The sequence below is a fragment of the Gracilinanus agilis genome, chromosome 2, assembly GCF_016433145.1.
Source record: "Gracilinanus agilis isolate LMUSP501 chromosome 2, AgileGrace, whole genome shotgun sequence".
Taxonomy (NCBI): Eukaryota; Metazoa; Chordata; class Mammalia; order Didelphimorphia; family Didelphidae; genus Gracilinanus; species Gracilinanus agilis.
This window is the reverse complement of record NC_058131.1, coordinates 314,473,041-314,490,872: the sequence shown is the minus strand read 5'-3', so window position 1 is coordinate 314,490,872 and position 17,832 is coordinate 314,473,041. Positions and strand designations below refer to the sequence as shown.

The window sequence follows — 17,832 nt, the reverse complement described above, 5'->3', positions numbered from 1 at the left end:
GAGGGAGGGAGGGAGGGAGGGAGGGAGGGAGGGAGGAAGGAAGGAAGGAAGGAAGGAAGGAAGGAAGGAAGGAAGGAAGGAAGTCCTATTTTGCTGTGCTTCATACCTAAGAATTCAGGCAATTTGCTCATTGCAAAAGACTTTCCAGGGGCACATGGCATAGAGGAGCACAAACACAGACACACAAGGAAGCCATCCAAGTAATTATCCCCTCCTAAGATGGGTGACTCTGTCACAAGGTCTCACCTGGCTCTCTTCCTCCCCCTCCTATCAGTCCAGGAAGTGCTACTTCTTTAGTAGAGGGGCTAGTTAGCACTGATCCTGAAATCTTGGCTCTCTCTGCTTTTTTCCTACTTCAAAAAGGCAGCCTTAGAGTTGGAAGTGGATTGTTGTCTGCATTAAGGCTTTTAGGTTCCTAGGTAGCACCCTCCCTTTCCCAAGATTGGGATGAGTAGGAGGTCTTCCATAATACCAATGATGATATAAATCACACCACTTGTCTTTAATCCTTGAATGTAAAAAATTGCAAAGATCCAGCTACCTTTGGGCCTACATTTATTTTTCTCTGGGGTAAACTTCAGCTTGAAGTTCTGCTGGATTTCTGAGAGCCAAGTCTTTTAGCCTGGGACTGTCAGCCTTCTGTACGTAAATTGCTATACCCTTTTTCAGTTAATTCAATTTTACTTTCCCCCCACTTAATTACTGGTATTGCAATAGTCATATTTGTTACTATTATTCTTTGCAGCTGTTCTTTATTTTAGCTATATCCTGGGGTAACTAAGCTCTTGTGGGCTAAACTGGAAACCTAACCACTATTTGTTTCTTTTTCCCTCAATTTTGTTTTTAAACTTACTATAACAAAGAAACCAATATGAAACAATATTCACAACTATTTAGAACTGTTTTTTAAATGTTAACAAAAACAACTTTTCCGGTATTCCCTTCTCTGTCCCCTTTCCTCTCTTATGTATATTTCCCCTCATATTCACAAATATACATACATGCATATATCCTATTTAGTTATGAGGAAGACAAATTTAAATGAAGGGAGCCTTCACAGTCAAGAAGTGGTCATTTCTTTGGGGATGTTGAGACTCTAGGAAGAAAAGACCACATTTCACCTGCTGGGTTTAGCACATATATCCTCTATTGCAATACTGGAATGTCCCAATAAAAAATACTTAATGGCAATACCTGAAGAAGCATGGGAAGATATACGAACTGAGACAGAGTGAAATGAATAGAATCAGGAAAGTAACATAGCTCATGACTAAAACAATATAATGGAAACAATATAAATATAAAAGGACACGAACAACAAATTCAAACTCTTAATTAATTATAACAACCAAACATCCTCAGAGGAGAGATAAGAATAGCATGACTTCCTTCTTCCTAGATGTGAGAGATTATGAATGTGTAATTGCATATTGTCAGACTAAGTTATTATATTGCTGAACTGTTTTGGTTCTCTCTCTCTGTGTTTCTGTGTCTCTCTCTTTCCCCTTCTCTCTCTCTCCTTCTCTTTCTCTCTCTGTCTCTGTCACTCTCTCTCCTCTTTCTCTCTGTCTCTGTCTCTGTCTCTGTCTCTGTCTCTCTCTTTCCCCTTCTCTCTCTCTCTCTCCTCTTTCTCTCTCTGTCTCTGTCTCTCTCTTTCTCTCCGTTTCTCTCCATTTCTCTCTGTTTCTTTCTATTCTTTGTTACTCAAAACGTCACTGGGGAGGGGAGGAAATAGTCAGAAATTAAAAGTATATAAAAATAAAATATATTAATAATTTCTAAATTAAAGCCCATCCTCTAGGTTAAAACAAAATTAAAAATACAAGCAAGCCTAGAATCCTAGGGTTGAAATTGGCTACGTAGTCAAACCAACCACTTAATTAAGAAACTCTATCATCCATCCAGTAAGTGATCATAAGGTCTCATCTTGAGGACTTACAGAATTAGCTACTGCTTAAAGGAGACTTTCATTTTGAGTAATCTTTGATTACTAAAACAGTTCCTGAATAGAAATACAATCTACACCCCTACAGCTTGCAGTATTTCTTTCTTTTCCTCTGGTAGTAAGTAGCTAATATTTGGATAATGTTTAATTCAGAGTCCTGAAAGAACTTATAACCATAATTACTCCTGTCACTTTTTTTTTAATTTTAGAAAATGAGTAAAGTTCCACAGGACTGGAAAGTTCTGATTTTCAAAAAAGAAAAAGAAAGTAAAGTTGTCCTTACTTATCAAAGGATAGTTTGTCAGTATTTTTAAAAGGGAAGTAGTGATCACTGTGAGTCGTTGTATGTCCACAAAGAGCCTGTTGGATTACTTTAATTTCTTTTCTGATAAGATGATTAGCCTAGTAGATTAGTGAAAGGCTGCAAGTAGAGCATACCTAGATTTCATCAAATCAATGTACAAAGTCTTTCATAATAACCTTGTGGACAAGATAGAGAAATGTGAGATGGATGATAGTACAATTAGATGGATTAGTGGTTAATTAAATAACCAGAGCCAAAGTGATCATCAGTGGTTTGATGTAAACCCTGGGAGAAGTCTCTAATAGCATCCTGTAGGGTTGTGTCCTTGACTGTTCTTGTCAATATTCAATGACTTTAAAGATAAGACAATAAAGGGCTTGCTTATCCAATCTGCTGATATATGAAGCTGGGAGTGGATAACTAATACATTAGCTTATATAATCAGTTTCCCAGAAAATCTTGACATACTAGAAATATGGGCTAAATCTAACATGAAATTTTGTAGGAATAAAAATAAATCTCTACTTCCTTCAACTGATCTCAATATGGTCTCATCTAGCATTGCAGTGGAAGGAGTACTGAATTTGGAGACAGAGCAGTCAAGTTCAAACCTGGTTCCACTACTTAATTAGTTTCATGACTTTAGGCAAGTATATAACTCAGGGGTTTTCTCCATGTATAAAATGAAGTGTTTGGACTAGATGATCTCCAAAATGGATTTTGGTTCAATAAGAGGAAATACTTCTCAATAATTAAAGTTATCCAAAAATGGAAAGAGATCTTCAAATGAAGGGTGGATGTCCACTTGTAGTGTAAATTCTTACAAGAGCCTGTATTAGATTAGATGACCATTAAGGCCCCTTCCAGTTATGAGATTCAATGATCCTATGAGCTAATGATCTAATCAGGGAGAAGGATAAATTCATAAATAACAACAATACGAAAGAGATTGGGGTCAGAGCAAATGAGACTCCTTTGGCAGAGGCTAGGAGAAACCTGAGGATGGAAAAATCACCTTCAACTGTGGAGTCAGGAAGACCACCTAAAGGAACTAGCCCTGGGGAGTCCTGGATAGAATAAGGATAGGCAAAAAAAAAAAAATGGTTACCTGCACACTCCATAAGATCTTGGGGTTGTGCAATGTAAATTTTCAGCTTCTAAGAACAAGCGTGAAAAGACTGTCCAAAAGAAGTTTCCAACCTGGTTCTAAGAAGGACATAATTCATAGGTAGCTAGAACTCTTAGAACACTCCTCAAATCTTTCTAACACTCTTGCCATTGTTGAATGTTGCCCCAGTATCTGTTTCATTTGGTCTAAAGCTAAATACATAAAATTTCCTGTTATCCTTGAATCCTTCTAATATAAGATGATCAGGGAATTTTAAAGTTGGTTGGCAGTCGCAGGTTCCCAAGTGGGTCAGCTACAGTGAATAAGAACCTCGGAAAGAGTAGCTCCACTGTTTATCTCCCTGCTAAGGAGCTGTTGTTAAATTCTTGACATCATACATGTATTTTGGGAAATCGTCCTGCCAAATAATAGCTTGAATGGTTCCTTTAGTTCTGTGACTACTCTTCAGGAATATAAAGAACTAAAATGCCATATCCCTTTTGGAAATGGAGAATATGAAAATCTCTCTAATGGCCTAAATCTCTCTCTAATGGCTCTCTCCCTCCTCTCCTCTTTTACTCCTTGATCTCAGAAATATCCATTATTACTCCTATACTTCTGGGGATAGAGGAGGAATAGAAAAGAAAAGAAATTCAACTTTAAACTGTATTACTCTCTTTCTTCTACTACCACCAGTACAAATTTGCTTTACCATCTCAGAATTTCAGACGCTAAAAGTCAGAAGGGAATTCAGAGGCTATCTCATTCAACAAAGTGTCTCCTCTATAATATCTTCAATAAATTATCATTCAGCCTTTATTTGAAGATTATTACTGCCTTTCCTGAGGCAATTCATTCCCTTTGGATTGTTGTCATTTTTTTCCATTGTCTTTCCTCTTTATAACTCTTTTAAAATTTTGATAATACTTTTTTCCCAGTTATATAAAAACTTTTTTAAATTTTTTATTTAATTTCATTTTCTCCAATTACATGTAAAAATAGTTTCCAATGTTGGTAAAAGAATTTTGAGTCTAGAATCCTTTCCCTCTTTTTCCTCCCCTTCCCCTCACTGAAATGATAAGCAATCTAATACAGATTTTACATATGCAATCATATAAAATAGCTTTCCTCATTAATCCTTTTGTGGAAGGAAAATTGAACAAAACAAGAAAGAAAGTAAAGAAAGATTGCTTTTGTCTGGAGGCACACTCCATCAGTTCTTTCTCTGGAGGCAGATGATATTTTTTATCATGAGGCCTTTGGAATTGTTTTGGATCATTGTATCACTGAAAATAGAGAAGTTATTCAGAGTTGTGCATCACATTATATTGCTAATACTGTGTACAATATACTCCTGGCTCTGCTTGCTTCACTTTACTTCAGTTCACATAAGTCTTTACAAGTTTTTCTGAGCTCTTTCTGCTCCTCATTTCTTGCAGCACAAGAGTATTCCATTATAATCATATGTTCTAACTTACTCAGCCATTCCCCAATCAACAGATATCCCCTCACTTTCCAATTCTTTGCCCTCACAAAATAAAAACTATTCTTAACATTTTTTAAAATTTCACATCCCCAATTCTCTCCCTCCTTTTCCTCCCCTCTCACTGAGATAGTAAGCAATCTGATATAAATTTTATATGTGCATGGATCACTGTAATTATTAAGAAGGTTTTCCTTACATTATCTGTCTTTGCAACTTTCACCCAAAGCTTCTAGTTCTATCTTCTAGGGCTAGCTAGGTAAACCACATCTTCCCATATAGTAGTTATATCAAACTCTTGTAGATAACCATCATATTCCCCATAAGTTTTTTCTTATTTGGGCTCTAAATCTTTTAATTCCTTAAGTCAATATTCATGTTGCATAATCTTGAGGCCCTTACTATCCTGAAAGGCCCTATCTTCCCTCAGACACTTCCCAGCATATCAATGTCCTCTCTAAAATGTAGTGCCCAGAACTTTTCTCCAAACTCCAGTATGATTTGACCAGAGCAGTGCACCCTGGGAATAAAATTTCCCTTTTACTGGACTTGGTATATCTCTCAATGCAACCTAAAATTCCATTAGCTCTTTGGCCACAATATCAAATTGCTGGCTCATGTTAAATTTGTAGTTCCCTAAAAACTCCAGATTTTTTTACATGAACTGTTATCTAGCCATACCTTTCCCATCTTTCACTCATGAAACTGAATTTTTAAACTCTCTTTTGAACACATATAGGAATATTGTCCATATTCTCTTTTTATTAGTTAGTCATTTTCACTCGTGTCCAACTCTTTGTGACCCTTTTTGGGGTTTTACTGGCAAAGATACTGAAATGGTTTGTCATTTTCTTCTCAAGCTCATTTTATGAGTGAGGAAATCAAGGCAAACAGAGTTAAGCCACTTGTCCAAGGTCACACAACTAATGTCAGACTGGATTTGAACATAAGTCTTCTTGATTCCAGGCTCAACACTCTAAACACTATGCTGCATAGCTGTCCGTGTGGAATTTGTCCAGATGCAATAATGAATGACTTCTTCATTGGGTTTACCTTGGAGCAGCAACAAAGGCCCCCACTCAGGTCTTGCCTTGGCATAGAAGCAGCAACCACTGAAGAGTAGTAGTTAATTCAGCCAAGTTCAGCCACTTTCCCTGGCAAGGAAAAAAAGGGGGGAAAAACTTTGTCCCACCCACTTTCCTACCATTACATTACCAGGGAGAGGAATATTTCTGAAATTTCCAACCCAAGATATTTTGGGGTATTGAGGCCAAGTGAATAAGGGAATCAAATCCACTAGAAATGGTCCCAAAAATGCAAAGAGAAAGGGACAAATACAAACAAAATAAAATATCAGACACAATAGCAAAAAAAAAAACTTAAAACTTGCAAAACAATGAATAAAGAAAGAGTCTGAAGTTTTAGAATTCTGTGGGAAAAGAGAAGTGAGAAACAATACTACAGAACTACAAACTATAACATACCAGAGAGAATACAAGAGGGCCTGGAGGACTTAAAAGACTAGATAGAACTAAAAGGAATATTGAATACAATAATGACCACTAAAAAAAATACACACAACATAGTTTATGAAAACGTAAAGTAATGTAGAATTTAAAACAACAGTGGAAGCTAAAGAAAGTAGAAAGGATATAGTTAAACACAGGTAAGCATTGTGTGTCAGAAAGAGTATAGAGTTTGGATATGGGTTCAAACTTTGGCCCTACCTTGACAAGTCAGATAACCTCTATGGATCTCAGATTTCTTCAAGTATAAAATGGACAGGTTTGACTACATGACCTCAAAGGCCCTTCTCCATTTTAAAATCCATAATACTATAAATCCAACCTATAACATTTGTGTCAATTGCTTTCTCAACATTTTTGGTGAATGAAATTCTGGATCATGGAACTTCAGAACTGAAAGATGTAAAAATAAAAGGTGACTGTAAAATAATACAGCAATCTTCTCCAAGTTATATCTGAATGAAAATTCCCAGAACAAATATAATAGGGAAATTGTCTTCCAGCCTTTGCTAAAGACCTTTGATGAAAGGAAAGAAATTGCATCCCTTGGCAACCCATTCTGTATTTTGATATATCTAATTTTGTATGTATGCGGTAGCTGGGGGAAGTGTTCAGTTTTGTTGTAATTATCAACAGATATGTGTGGTCAAATAGATAAGAAGCAAATAAAGATAATACAAAGTCTTGAACAAAATCAAGAAAGTCAACAAAATAGCAAATTCCCAAACAGTCAGAATAAACAAAACAGCCAAGACCCTGTAAGCAATTAAGCAAAACAGCCCTGGAGAGGAGGTACAGATAAATGATGATGCTTTGGGTTACTCTTCTCTTATTTACTGATTGATTAAAAAAAAAGATCATGAATATTCACCTTAACCAAGTAGTAGCATTGTTATCCATTGTATTTCTCCTAAGTTTCGGTTGCCATTTGATATTATCTTTCTTTCCATGGTGAAAGTAAAGAGGACAATAGGATATTGCATTTAGAGTCAAGGAGACCTGGATTCGGATCCTACCTCCGGCACCAACTCTAACTATGGACCAGTGACAACCTCCCTGAACCTCCATTTAATTATTTGCCAATTGACTAAAATAAAACTTTATTGTGAGACTTAAATGATAATATATTTTAAACGTTGTGCCCAGGCATATTCAAGCTTTCAAAGGCCAGTGTTGTGTAGCTATTCGGGCCCCATCCCGAGTCTTCTACATACCCTTCAGCTCTTTCACCTGCTGTTTCCATTCTCTATTAACTACCATAGTAATCAAAGAACCTCCAAGGATAGGCACAGATCTGTGGAAGGAAGGATGCCTTTGTTGTTGCTTATTTCCCAGAAACAGAGAGAGGAGAGGAGGGGAGAGGAGGGGAGTGAAGGGAAGAGGAGGGGAGGGGAGAGGAGGGGAGGAAGAAAGAGACAGAGACATGCCTCTGTAAAGATTATCAGGAGCTGAAAGCAGTTATTCCAGTCAGTGTTCCTTGCCTGCTTCAATTTCTGACTTCCCCAGGAAGTTCAGGGGATTCAAATCTAGCCCAAGCCCTTCCTTTCATGCCTAAAAGTACTTAGATCCTTCTTCAGGGTAGCAAGGCACTGGCAAAGTCAGTGGGGCAATTGTAATAATAGGAAGGCATAGCATAATAGATGAGGAGCTGGTTTTAGAGACAGAAGAGTCACATTAAAATCCTCTCTCAAATCATTACTGGCTGTGTGACCATTGGCAAGTTATATAGTCCCCGTGCCTTGGTTTTCTCATCTGCAAAACGGGAGATCATATTATACCTATATCGTAGGGTTATTTTGAAGATCAGATGATATAATATAGATAAAGCACATGGGAAATATTAAGGTGTTATATAAAGGCTTATCATTATAAATGTATGTAAATGACATATGCCTGGGCCCATAGTATGTAAATAACCTTGTAATACTTGTCAAGGGCTGCTATATGGCAGAGTAGATAGAGCGCTGAGCCTGGAGTCAGGAAGATTCATCTTCTTGTGTTCAAATCTGGCCTCAGATACTTACTAGTAGATTCTGCTCAAGTCACTTAATCCCATTTGTCTCAGTTTCCTCATCTGTAAAATGGTATGGAAAAGGAAATGGCAAACCACTCTAGCATCTTTGCCAAGAATGGCCCAAATTGAGTCACAAAGAGTTGGACACAACTGAAAAATGCCCAAACATAATATTCCCAAGTTATCAGTGCTCTCTTCCCTCATATGCATTTATATGTTGACATCCCTTGAGAGCAAAAACATGTTTTCCTTGGTGGGGAGGAGAGGCCATTTCCAGCACCTAGCACAGTGCCTGTACACAGCACTGTTTAATTGATTTTTTAAATTGCTGTTATTTCATTAATCTAGGTAAGTGACTTCCTTGGCTTTACAAATTTATACCTTCTTTGAAATGTCTGGTCTTACAGTTGCCTGAGACACTGAGAAGGTTAGGTGATTCACCCAGGGTCACACAGCCAGTATTTGTTGAAGATGGGACTTAAACTCAGGTCTGCACCTTTCTTTCTATCCACTATCTCAGGCTGATTTTCATCATGATCATTCTCTTTTAATTGAATTTCTCTTTATTTCATTTCATCTTATTCAATTGCACCATCATTCTTTCTACATCTCCATGCCTTTGTACACACTCTCCCCCAGGCTTTGGAATGTTCTTCCTCACCCCTGCCTCTTGGAATCCTTAAAATGCAGTTGCCCCCTCCTCCATGAGGTCTTTTCTAGTCCGCTTAACCCACCAACTAGTAGTTCCCCTAGAACAGTGATGGGCAAACTTTTTAAAGAGGGGGCCAAAGGAAAGGAAATGCTCATCTGTCAGTCTGTTTCTAAGGCAACTCTTTCGAAGTTTCATTGTATTGTATCCTACTCAATCTGTCAGATTAGGAATAATGTTCCTCGGCCAGATAGAACATTTCAGGGGGCCAAAACTGGCCCTCCGGCATAGTTTGCTCATCACTGCCCTAGAATGTTACTTTGTCTTTACCTTGTATATATATTTTGTATTACTTACCTGCTTGTGTGTAGTTTCCACCAATAAAATCTAAACTCTTTAGAGTCAAGAATTGATTCACTTTTGTCTTTGTAGCCATCCCTCTCCCCTCCTCATCCCCCAGCACCTATCATATAACAAGCACATTTGAATCCATTCTTATCGCTTGTTTGATTTCTTTCACCTGGCTATGATCTTCTTCCCATCAATCTTCAGGCTGACTTGTCTGGAGGTTCATCTGAAGTCACAAGATCTGCCTTCCTTATTTTCTGCTCTGACTATAACAAAAAATATGCCCCAAAGCCTTCTGCCCCGCAGGACAGAACAAATTCCTCCTTAATCACAGTATTGCAGACACTGTCTAAACTCATCCAGGCAGTTTTTCGTCTTCTGATCCATTCTCTATTCTCCATTTGTGTTATCTTTCTGGTGCTGGGGACTGGCAGAACATAACCTCTGCTATCTCCCTTAATCTCCATCAAGATCATATTATATGCCTTGAATGGATTTTTCATTTCACATCCTTTATCAAGGTCTGTCTCTGAACTAATCACGTTGGCTACCCTTTGTAGCTTGGGAACACAGTACTTGCGACTGTGAAAAGCAAGTATCTGATGGGTTGGGCATTAAATGCCATCTCATTTTCTTCTAGACAGTGATCCAAAATAAGTCTTCCAAGTTAACCATGAAAAGTTTGAGGGAGGTTGTAGCCCTCTGTCAAACTCTTTACATGGATACAAGTTCACTACTGTTCTGTTCAACCTAACCCTACTCAGAGGTTCGAAGATCTTTAACACACTTGCTCACGGCTCCCCTTTTCGAGGTTTTGGCTTTCCAACTTCATTAGGATTGGAGGAAGACTGCTGTTTCATGGAGTCATAGATTCCAGAGGCTCAAGGAGGAAAATTTTGGGTGAATTTCTTTCCACCAGCAGACACCAATCTTGAATGTTCCACTATATTATTAAAAGGATTTTTTTTTAAGGAATCAGCTAAGGGAACATGTGTAGAAAGAAGAGGAAGAAAGGAATTTGGTTTTCCTCATCAGCTATTTGAAATTGTCACAGAAAGTAAAGAGCAAATAATAGAGGTATTATTGTATTAGCAAAGTAGAAAGATTCTTTCTGAGCCATGCCATCCCTTTTCAAGGTTTGAAGGAGCCCCCTGATTGAATAGGGCAAGCAGTTGACTCTTTGCCTGGGTGAAGATCGTCCCTGCCCCTCGTGACCTTTAGAAAACGAAGCCTGGCAAGTCCCAGACATGGTCAAACAGTTTGAGAGTTAGAGTCTTGAGGGCATTCATGTTGGGAGTGAGCTATGTAGAGTGTGACCCCTGTGCCTCTAGAAGAAGCCAGTAAGGGAGAGTAGATTTTTCTCTTTTCTCTGACATCAGCCATAGTACCCAGCAACTATCTAACTCAGTGGTTCCCAAACTTTTTAGACCTACGGCCCCCTTTCCAGAAAAAATATTACCTCCCCTGGAAATGAATTTTTTTTTAAATTTTAATAGCAATTAATAGGAAAGATAAATGCACCTGTGGCCATCATAGCCTCCCTGGATCACTGCAGCACCCACCAGGGGGCAGTGGTGCCCACTTTGGGAATCACTGATCTAAGTGGTTATAGAGAAATAAATTTAGGGGGAAAATACTCTACAATTTTAATCAAGTTGCTCTTACTTGTGCCCTCTGGACCCAAACAAAATCCTAATCCTATGTGACCTAAATTTTAAAAATCACACAATAAAATATTAGAAGAGACTCAAATCTAGGGAAAAAATTCTCCATCAAACAGAAGCAACTACAAAAAATAAAAAAAGTGAATTTTGATTACATGAAATTGATGAGCTTTTGCACTAAACAAAATAAGGCAACTAGGATATGAAGAGAAACAGTTGCTTGGAATGAAATGTGTGCATTGAGTATCCCTGATGAAAGTCTCACACCCAGCATCTATAGGGAACTAACACAAATAATGACACCAAAAGCTATTTTGACCTATTTGCTCCTCTGCACAAATAACCCTCCATTTTCTCTCTCTATGCCTTTGTGGAGGCTCTCACATGGGCTGGAAATGACTACTCTTCTGATCTCTGGCTCTTAGAAACCTCTTGTTTCCTTTAAGACTTAAGCACCTTTGGGGGGGCAGCTGGGTAGCTCAGTGGATTGAGAGCCAGGCCTAGAGACAGGAGGTCTTAGGTTCAAATCCGACCTCAGACACTTCCCAGCTGTGTGACCCTGGGCAAGTCACTTGACCCCCATTGCCTACCCTTACCACTCTTCCACCTATAAGTCAATACACAGAAGTTAAGGGTTTAAAATAAAAAAAAAAAAAGGTAAAAAAGAAAAAAGACAAGCACCTTTGGGGGCAGCTAGGTGCTCAATGGATTGAGAGCCAGGCCCAGAGACGGGAGGTCCTAGGTTCAAATCTGACCTCAGACACTTTCTAGCAGGGTGACCCTGAGCAAGTCACTTAACCCCCATTGCCTAGCCCTTACCACTCTTCTACCTTAGAACCAATACAGAGTATTGATTCCAAGATGGAAGGTAAAGGTTTAAAGAAAAAAAGACACGCACTTTCTTGTACATAAAATGTTTCCCCATTCAAGTTGCTAGGACACTCCCACCCAAGTCTACTTCTTTTGCATTTTGTTTATCTTTATATATGTATGTATTGTCTCTTCTATTAGAATCTAATTTCCTTGAGGGAAGGAATTGTTTCACTGTTGTCTTTATATCCCTAAAATTTAGCACAGTATCTACCAGATGGGTAGGCAATCAATCAGTTCTTCTTGATTGATCAACAATATGAACAGTTCTCAAAATTTTTGCTAAGTGCTGGAGATTCAAAGAAAGGCAGAACCCTGCCCTCAGAGAGCCTACATTCTAATGGGAGAGACAACAAACAAGCAACTATGCATATACAAGAGTATTTGGGAAACAATCTCAAAAGAAAAATGCTAGCAGTGGGGGTGACCAAGAAAGGTCTCTTGTAGAACATAGAATTTGAGCTAAATTTACTTAAGCCACTATTTACATATGCGTTTTTATTGGTATTCTCACTAGTACTGGTATTACTTATAATAAAATAACTACTAATTCTGGATTATTTTTCATCATTGCTTATATTTTGCTTCCAGCTTTCTTCATGGTCTAGATACTGGGTAACACTTTCAGGATCAACTCTGCTCTATTTTGGAGCTAAGTCCTTACGGGGTACTGACAGAAAACATGTAAGTAACAACTGTATTTCATGTTAAAAATGTTTCAAAGCTAAAGATTCTAAGGTTAGGAATGTCAGAAGATTCAGGAATTGGGGCTTCCAAGGGTGCTAATTTATTAAAGTGATCCAGCAGAAGGTCAGAGCTGTTCATGAAACCAGCTAATTTGTGGAGTAAGAATCAAGGGACAAAGTCACAATGGATCCCAAAGAAATTTTTTGGGGATCTGAAATTTCAAATGCTCTAAGTTCTGTCTGAATGAGTTTATAGGGGAGTAGAAGGGACAGCAAGATACGATGAGTGAAATTTCTAAAGTGAGCACCTTGCAAGAGACTTAGTCTCATGAGATAAATTTAGCCTCCTGTACTTCTTGTTATAGTTATTTCTCTTTTCATATGTGTATGTGGCCTTCCTAATTAGACTATGAGCTCCTTGAGAGTATAGAATCCATCTTAAGCACCTTGGTCTCACTCACAGTAACAGTATCTTGAACATGGTAGAAACTCATTAGCAATACTTAATTATAGAAGGATATAGCTGAAAAGCAACTCTTTAGAGTTACTAGAGAGTTAAGGATATCATGTTAGAGGAGTTATCAGCATCAGTCTTAAAATCCCTGAGAATAGTCTTAGCACTATAGATTTTGAGCTGGAGGAGACCATGAAACTCTTCTAGTCCATCCCTTTCATTTTAAAGATAAAGAAACTGAGGTCCATAGAGCTTAAATGATCTGCCCAAGATCCCACAGGGAGTAAGGTGTAGAGCAGAATTTGGATGTAGTATTCTATGTTAAATGCATCATGCTCTCAACTACACTATGCCCTCTCCTTTCCCATATGATTCCTGGTATTATTGCTTCTCTATTCATGCTGTCTCCCTGATTAGACTGAGAGCCATGAGATCACAAAATATGTCTTGGGCATCTCTCTATCTCACAAGTTATCTTGGACCTAGCAGAAGCTTAGGATTTATTTGTTAGATTGTCAGTATGTTCGTCCTAATGATAGAACCAGATACAAATGTCACTGAAGTAGTTGGGAGAGTGCCTAGAACATGATAAATAATGGCAACAAAGATGGGGAAATTAATTGTTGATAAATTCTGTAAATTTGGCAGTTGGTAAGATGTGTGTTTAGTCTCCATTCTATGAATGAATTTGGTTCTTTCCAGTATAAATCCACTCCTGGAAAAAAAGTTTCCATTGTTGGATGGATGGTACAGTTACCAGATGATCCTGAGCATCCTGATATTTTCCAGTTGAATAATCCTGACAAAGGTATGAAGGCTGGGATATGCTCTCCTTTTTTTTTTCTCTGAATGGTCCTCATTTCATTTAGAAGGCAGATATTTTGTCATTCAATAGCATTCAGTCAAGTGATGTTTACTGATCACCTACTATGTGCTCTGCACAAGGTGCTATAGAATAAAAAAGCAACAACATATGGGTTACTGGTCAAATTTGAATTCAAAGAATATGGAGGAAGTTGATCTAGCTATTATTGTAATCTGGAGGCTTATTACTAGATTTATAAGCATTTATTAGTCAAGAGAAAGAAGATAGAAGTCTTTCTAACTTTTGGTAAAAATGGAATCCTTCATTGCAGCTGGCCCCCAATCTGCCTGTCAAAGTTGGCCTGGTGAGGTAAGAGAGCAGAGCCAGCCCAGGGAGTCAGTTAGTTCAAGTCCCAAAGCAAAGAAAGAACTCTGCTTCTTCAGCTGTTTTTTAAACCTATAGCTCCTATGTCCCATCATTGGGGTTCTTGGGATCAAAGCTAGACTGGAGGTCCCCTAACTATTTACCTCACCACTAAAGAATTTACTAAAGGATATCTAAACACTGTGGATATACTCATACAGCCAGGGAACAAGGAATACATGAGCTTCACTTCCAGCTATGTCCCCATCTTTTCCAGCCTAGGAGAATGAGTCTGTACATGTGAACTGATCCCAGAATCTTGGATCTATTTAAACAATGGTAGCCTGGCCACCAGTTGGCTCACACATTGTAGAGACCTTGTGGTTTTAAACTGAGTTAGAAAAAGGGAATAGAAACCACTTCAAATGCACTGATCTTGAATAGATTAGATAAGATTAAACACAGCAAAAGGTGTAGAATTTCTTAGGAGTCATTCAAGGACTACATTCATGGATATTCATCATTTCTAGGATCTTAGAACTAAAAGAACTCAGAGACTAGAGAGTCTAATTATACATATGAGGAAACTGAGGTTCAGAGAGACCTGGTCCTAATCCAGTTCTTCCCCTTACAGAGCCAGTGTTCATTCCACGGTAGATGGTTCAATCTACCTTCTCCTTTAGGCAAAGGGGTGGATGGCTTCACAACTGACAGAAAGGTAGACTTCATGAACTTGACTGCATGAAAGAAAGATGAGACACCAGGAGAGATATTCTAATCCAATTTATTTATTTTACAGAAAATAAAATGAAAATCTAGAAAAGTTATGATTTTTCCCATTCTTACCTACGTGGATCATAGTAGCTCCTACATATTTATAGTTGGTTTTCTGCAAAACCATTTGCAAAGAAAAGAGGGCTACATAATTCCAGTCTTTTACCATTGTTACAAAGGCTTGGGAACTTAAACCCAAGAGTCACGGTCCTCTAAAGTGTTCAGCCCCTTGAATCAGACTAACAAGTCTTCACTAGTCAAAAATAGTAAAAATGGGGCAAATATATGAAATCTATGAATTTAAACCAAATATTCATGTTTGAGATTCTCTTCATGACATGTAACATAGATGGTGGTCCTGCACTTCTTTAAATCTGGACATATAATAGCAGCTCAGTGAAAATTTAAAGCCTTGGTTCGACTTTCATCTACAGCTTTGGTGTTTTGAAGAAGATAGAAGGAGCAGCACTGGGACATTTTGACTGAGACTATAGAATACAGTTAAAACCAGCCTAACTTGGCCTTTGAAATTTAGCATCATCACTGTCTCTAGAAATACTATTTCCTGAGAAGAGGTTCAGAGCCTTGGAGCCATCAAGTCAAGGATAAGGGAGCCTCAGACTAGAAGAAAAAAATTTTACAAAGGAAGCAATTATCTGTAAGAAACGATTGCTGTGGGAACTAACCAAAATTAAAGGATTATGTTAAGGGATTATAATTCAGTTGTTATTCAGTCCTGTCTGACTCTTCCTAATCTTACTGTTTGGAATTTTCTTAAAAAACAAAACAAAAAAAGACCTTACTCTCCAACTTAGAATCAATACTATGTATTGGTTCCAAGTCAAAAGAGTGGTAAGGGCTAAGCAATGGGGTTAAGTGACTTGGGCTTTCTTTGTATCTTTAGCACTTGGCACAGCTCCTGGCACATAGTAGGTGCTTAGTAAATGTTTCTAGACTACCTGACTGAATCACTTCACTTTTCTACTTGGTCAGTTAGGTTATCTAGCTCTACCTGGAACTCTGTTATTTTTAACTTTGAGTCCTTTAGGTCTGATCCTTTCCTAACCCGACAACTTCTTTACCTTGATAGGCAATGTTTACAAGTTCCAGACTGGCTCCAGATTGCACGCAATACTGTGGCACAAGCACTTGGATGATGCATGTAAAAGCAACAGGCCTCAGGTAAAGTTAACAAGGTTTTCTCTGGTGACTCAATGGCTTTTCTTAGGTCCTAGAAAAGAATACCTTTAGAAGTCAGTCATTATCAGGACCCTCTGTGCTCCTGAAGTCAACTATCTATCATATGAGAGTTCTCTACGCAATGTGAAACCTGGAAGGAACTTTGCAATAAAGAATTTTGAAGCTGGAGAGATCTTTAGAACTCAAAAAAAATCAGAGAATGAAGGAAATTACTGAACATAAGAATAAAAGGAAAAGGAGTGATACTGCTGCCTCTGTGAAAGTCTTTAACTTTATTATTATTTTTTATCACAGATCTCTCTGGCAGCCTGGTGAAGCCTCTTAGAATAATATTTTTAAATGAATAAAAGAAAATACATCAGATTTCCAAAAACATACTATATTAAAATACATTTATCAAAACAAATTTTTTTTAGTTCATGCATGGCCCTTCAGTAAAGCATCCCTGTGAGAGATGGCTCTCTCTCTTCAGAAGATTTTGAGCTGAAGATGGATGACCACTTCTCTTCTGGGAAATCTAGTTCAGTTATGGGTCAGAGACTTCTTCTAGCTCTGAGATCTTAAGAAATCTCGTAATCCCTTCTTCAACAGAATGAGACGTTTATATAATGATGTCTTTTTTTTTTTTTCAGGTACCTACTAACCTTATGTCGTTTGAATAAGCAGCTGCACAATACTTGGTGTGACACAAAAGTGCCAAACTGCAGGATGGAGGAAAACTACATACATACACAATACACACACACACATACACACACACACACACACACACACACACAGAGTTAGAGAAGATCATCCTTTGGGCGCTAGTCGTCTCATACCTACACTCAGCTGTGCAATTTCAAAGTGATTCTGATCAGCGCATGAGTGGCCCATGCAGTGACTTCCTCATTCCTATTGGCTCTAAGAAACCACTGAACTCTGCTGCAGGACCCACAGATCCTGAGCTATCTTGTGGCCACCAATAACCCTGGACAATTGCTGGATCATAGACTGGGCGTCCCATCTTCTGCCTGTCCTTTTATAAACAGTCCTTTTTATGGTGAAGCTGCTTTCTGTGACTGAAGAACATTTAGCCCATGTTGGGTTTTCAATTCTTTCTAATGCACAAAGACAACAGGCAGTGTTCACTTGCTGCAAAGTGTCCATTAGAGTAGAAGTCATGGAACAACATTTTTATAACCTAAGTGCACTGAGTTGCTTAGCAATGTGGCTGCCTCTGATTTTGTATAACATCACACACACAACTCACACTAACCAGACATTTCTACTGTGTGTGAGCTATTTGGGAAACATGTATTTTGGCACCAGATTTGCAACTTAACTCACTACATTTGGTTGGAAGGAGCTGCTTTATAGACTGACGTTTCAGCACTGTCTAGGTAAGACGAGAGTTCATCCCGGAGGTCTTTCAGCTGTGGCACTGTATAGAGGGGATTCTTCTTCAGGTATCGGGTTGGACAAGATGCCCTCTGAGGTCCCTTCCAACCCTGAGATTCTGTGATTCTTTGATCATTGAGGTTTTAAATTCATTTTGGTTTAATGTTCCCCTTGGGTTCTCTAACTATACACAATTAATGCCTTAAATCGCATATTGTTTTCTTTGACTATGGGTGCTATTCCTCTGAAAAGCCTGCTC

At 38.3% G+C, this 17,832-nt stretch overlaps 1 protein-coding gene across 5 annotated transcripts in view; it reads left to right on the top strand.

Annotated features, from left to right (window-relative positions):
* RALGPS1 (Ral GEF with PH domain and SH3 binding motif 1) overlaps nucleotides 1–16,855 on the top strand; it is a 549,948-nt gene extending 533,093 nt beyond the window's left edge. For 4 of the 5 annotated variants that reach the window (XM_044664221.1, XM_044664222.1, XM_044664220.1 and 1 more), the window contains 4 exons: nucleotides 12,503–12,595; nucleotides 13,754–13,859; nucleotides 16,084–16,175; nucleotides 16,826–16,855. In XM_044664221.1, the coding sequence (XP_044520156.1) occupies nucleotides 12,503–12,595; nucleotides 13,754–13,859; nucleotides 16,084–16,175; nucleotides 16,826–16,855 (321 nt within the window). Of the gene's footprint in view, nucleotides 1–12,502; nucleotides 12,600–13,753; nucleotides 13,860–16,083; nucleotides 16,176–16,825 lie in introns of all 5 variants that reach the window. The other variant, XM_044664219.1, reaches the window with a different exon arrangement.
* The last annotated feature ends 977 nt before the right edge of the window (nucleotides 16,856–17,832 follow it).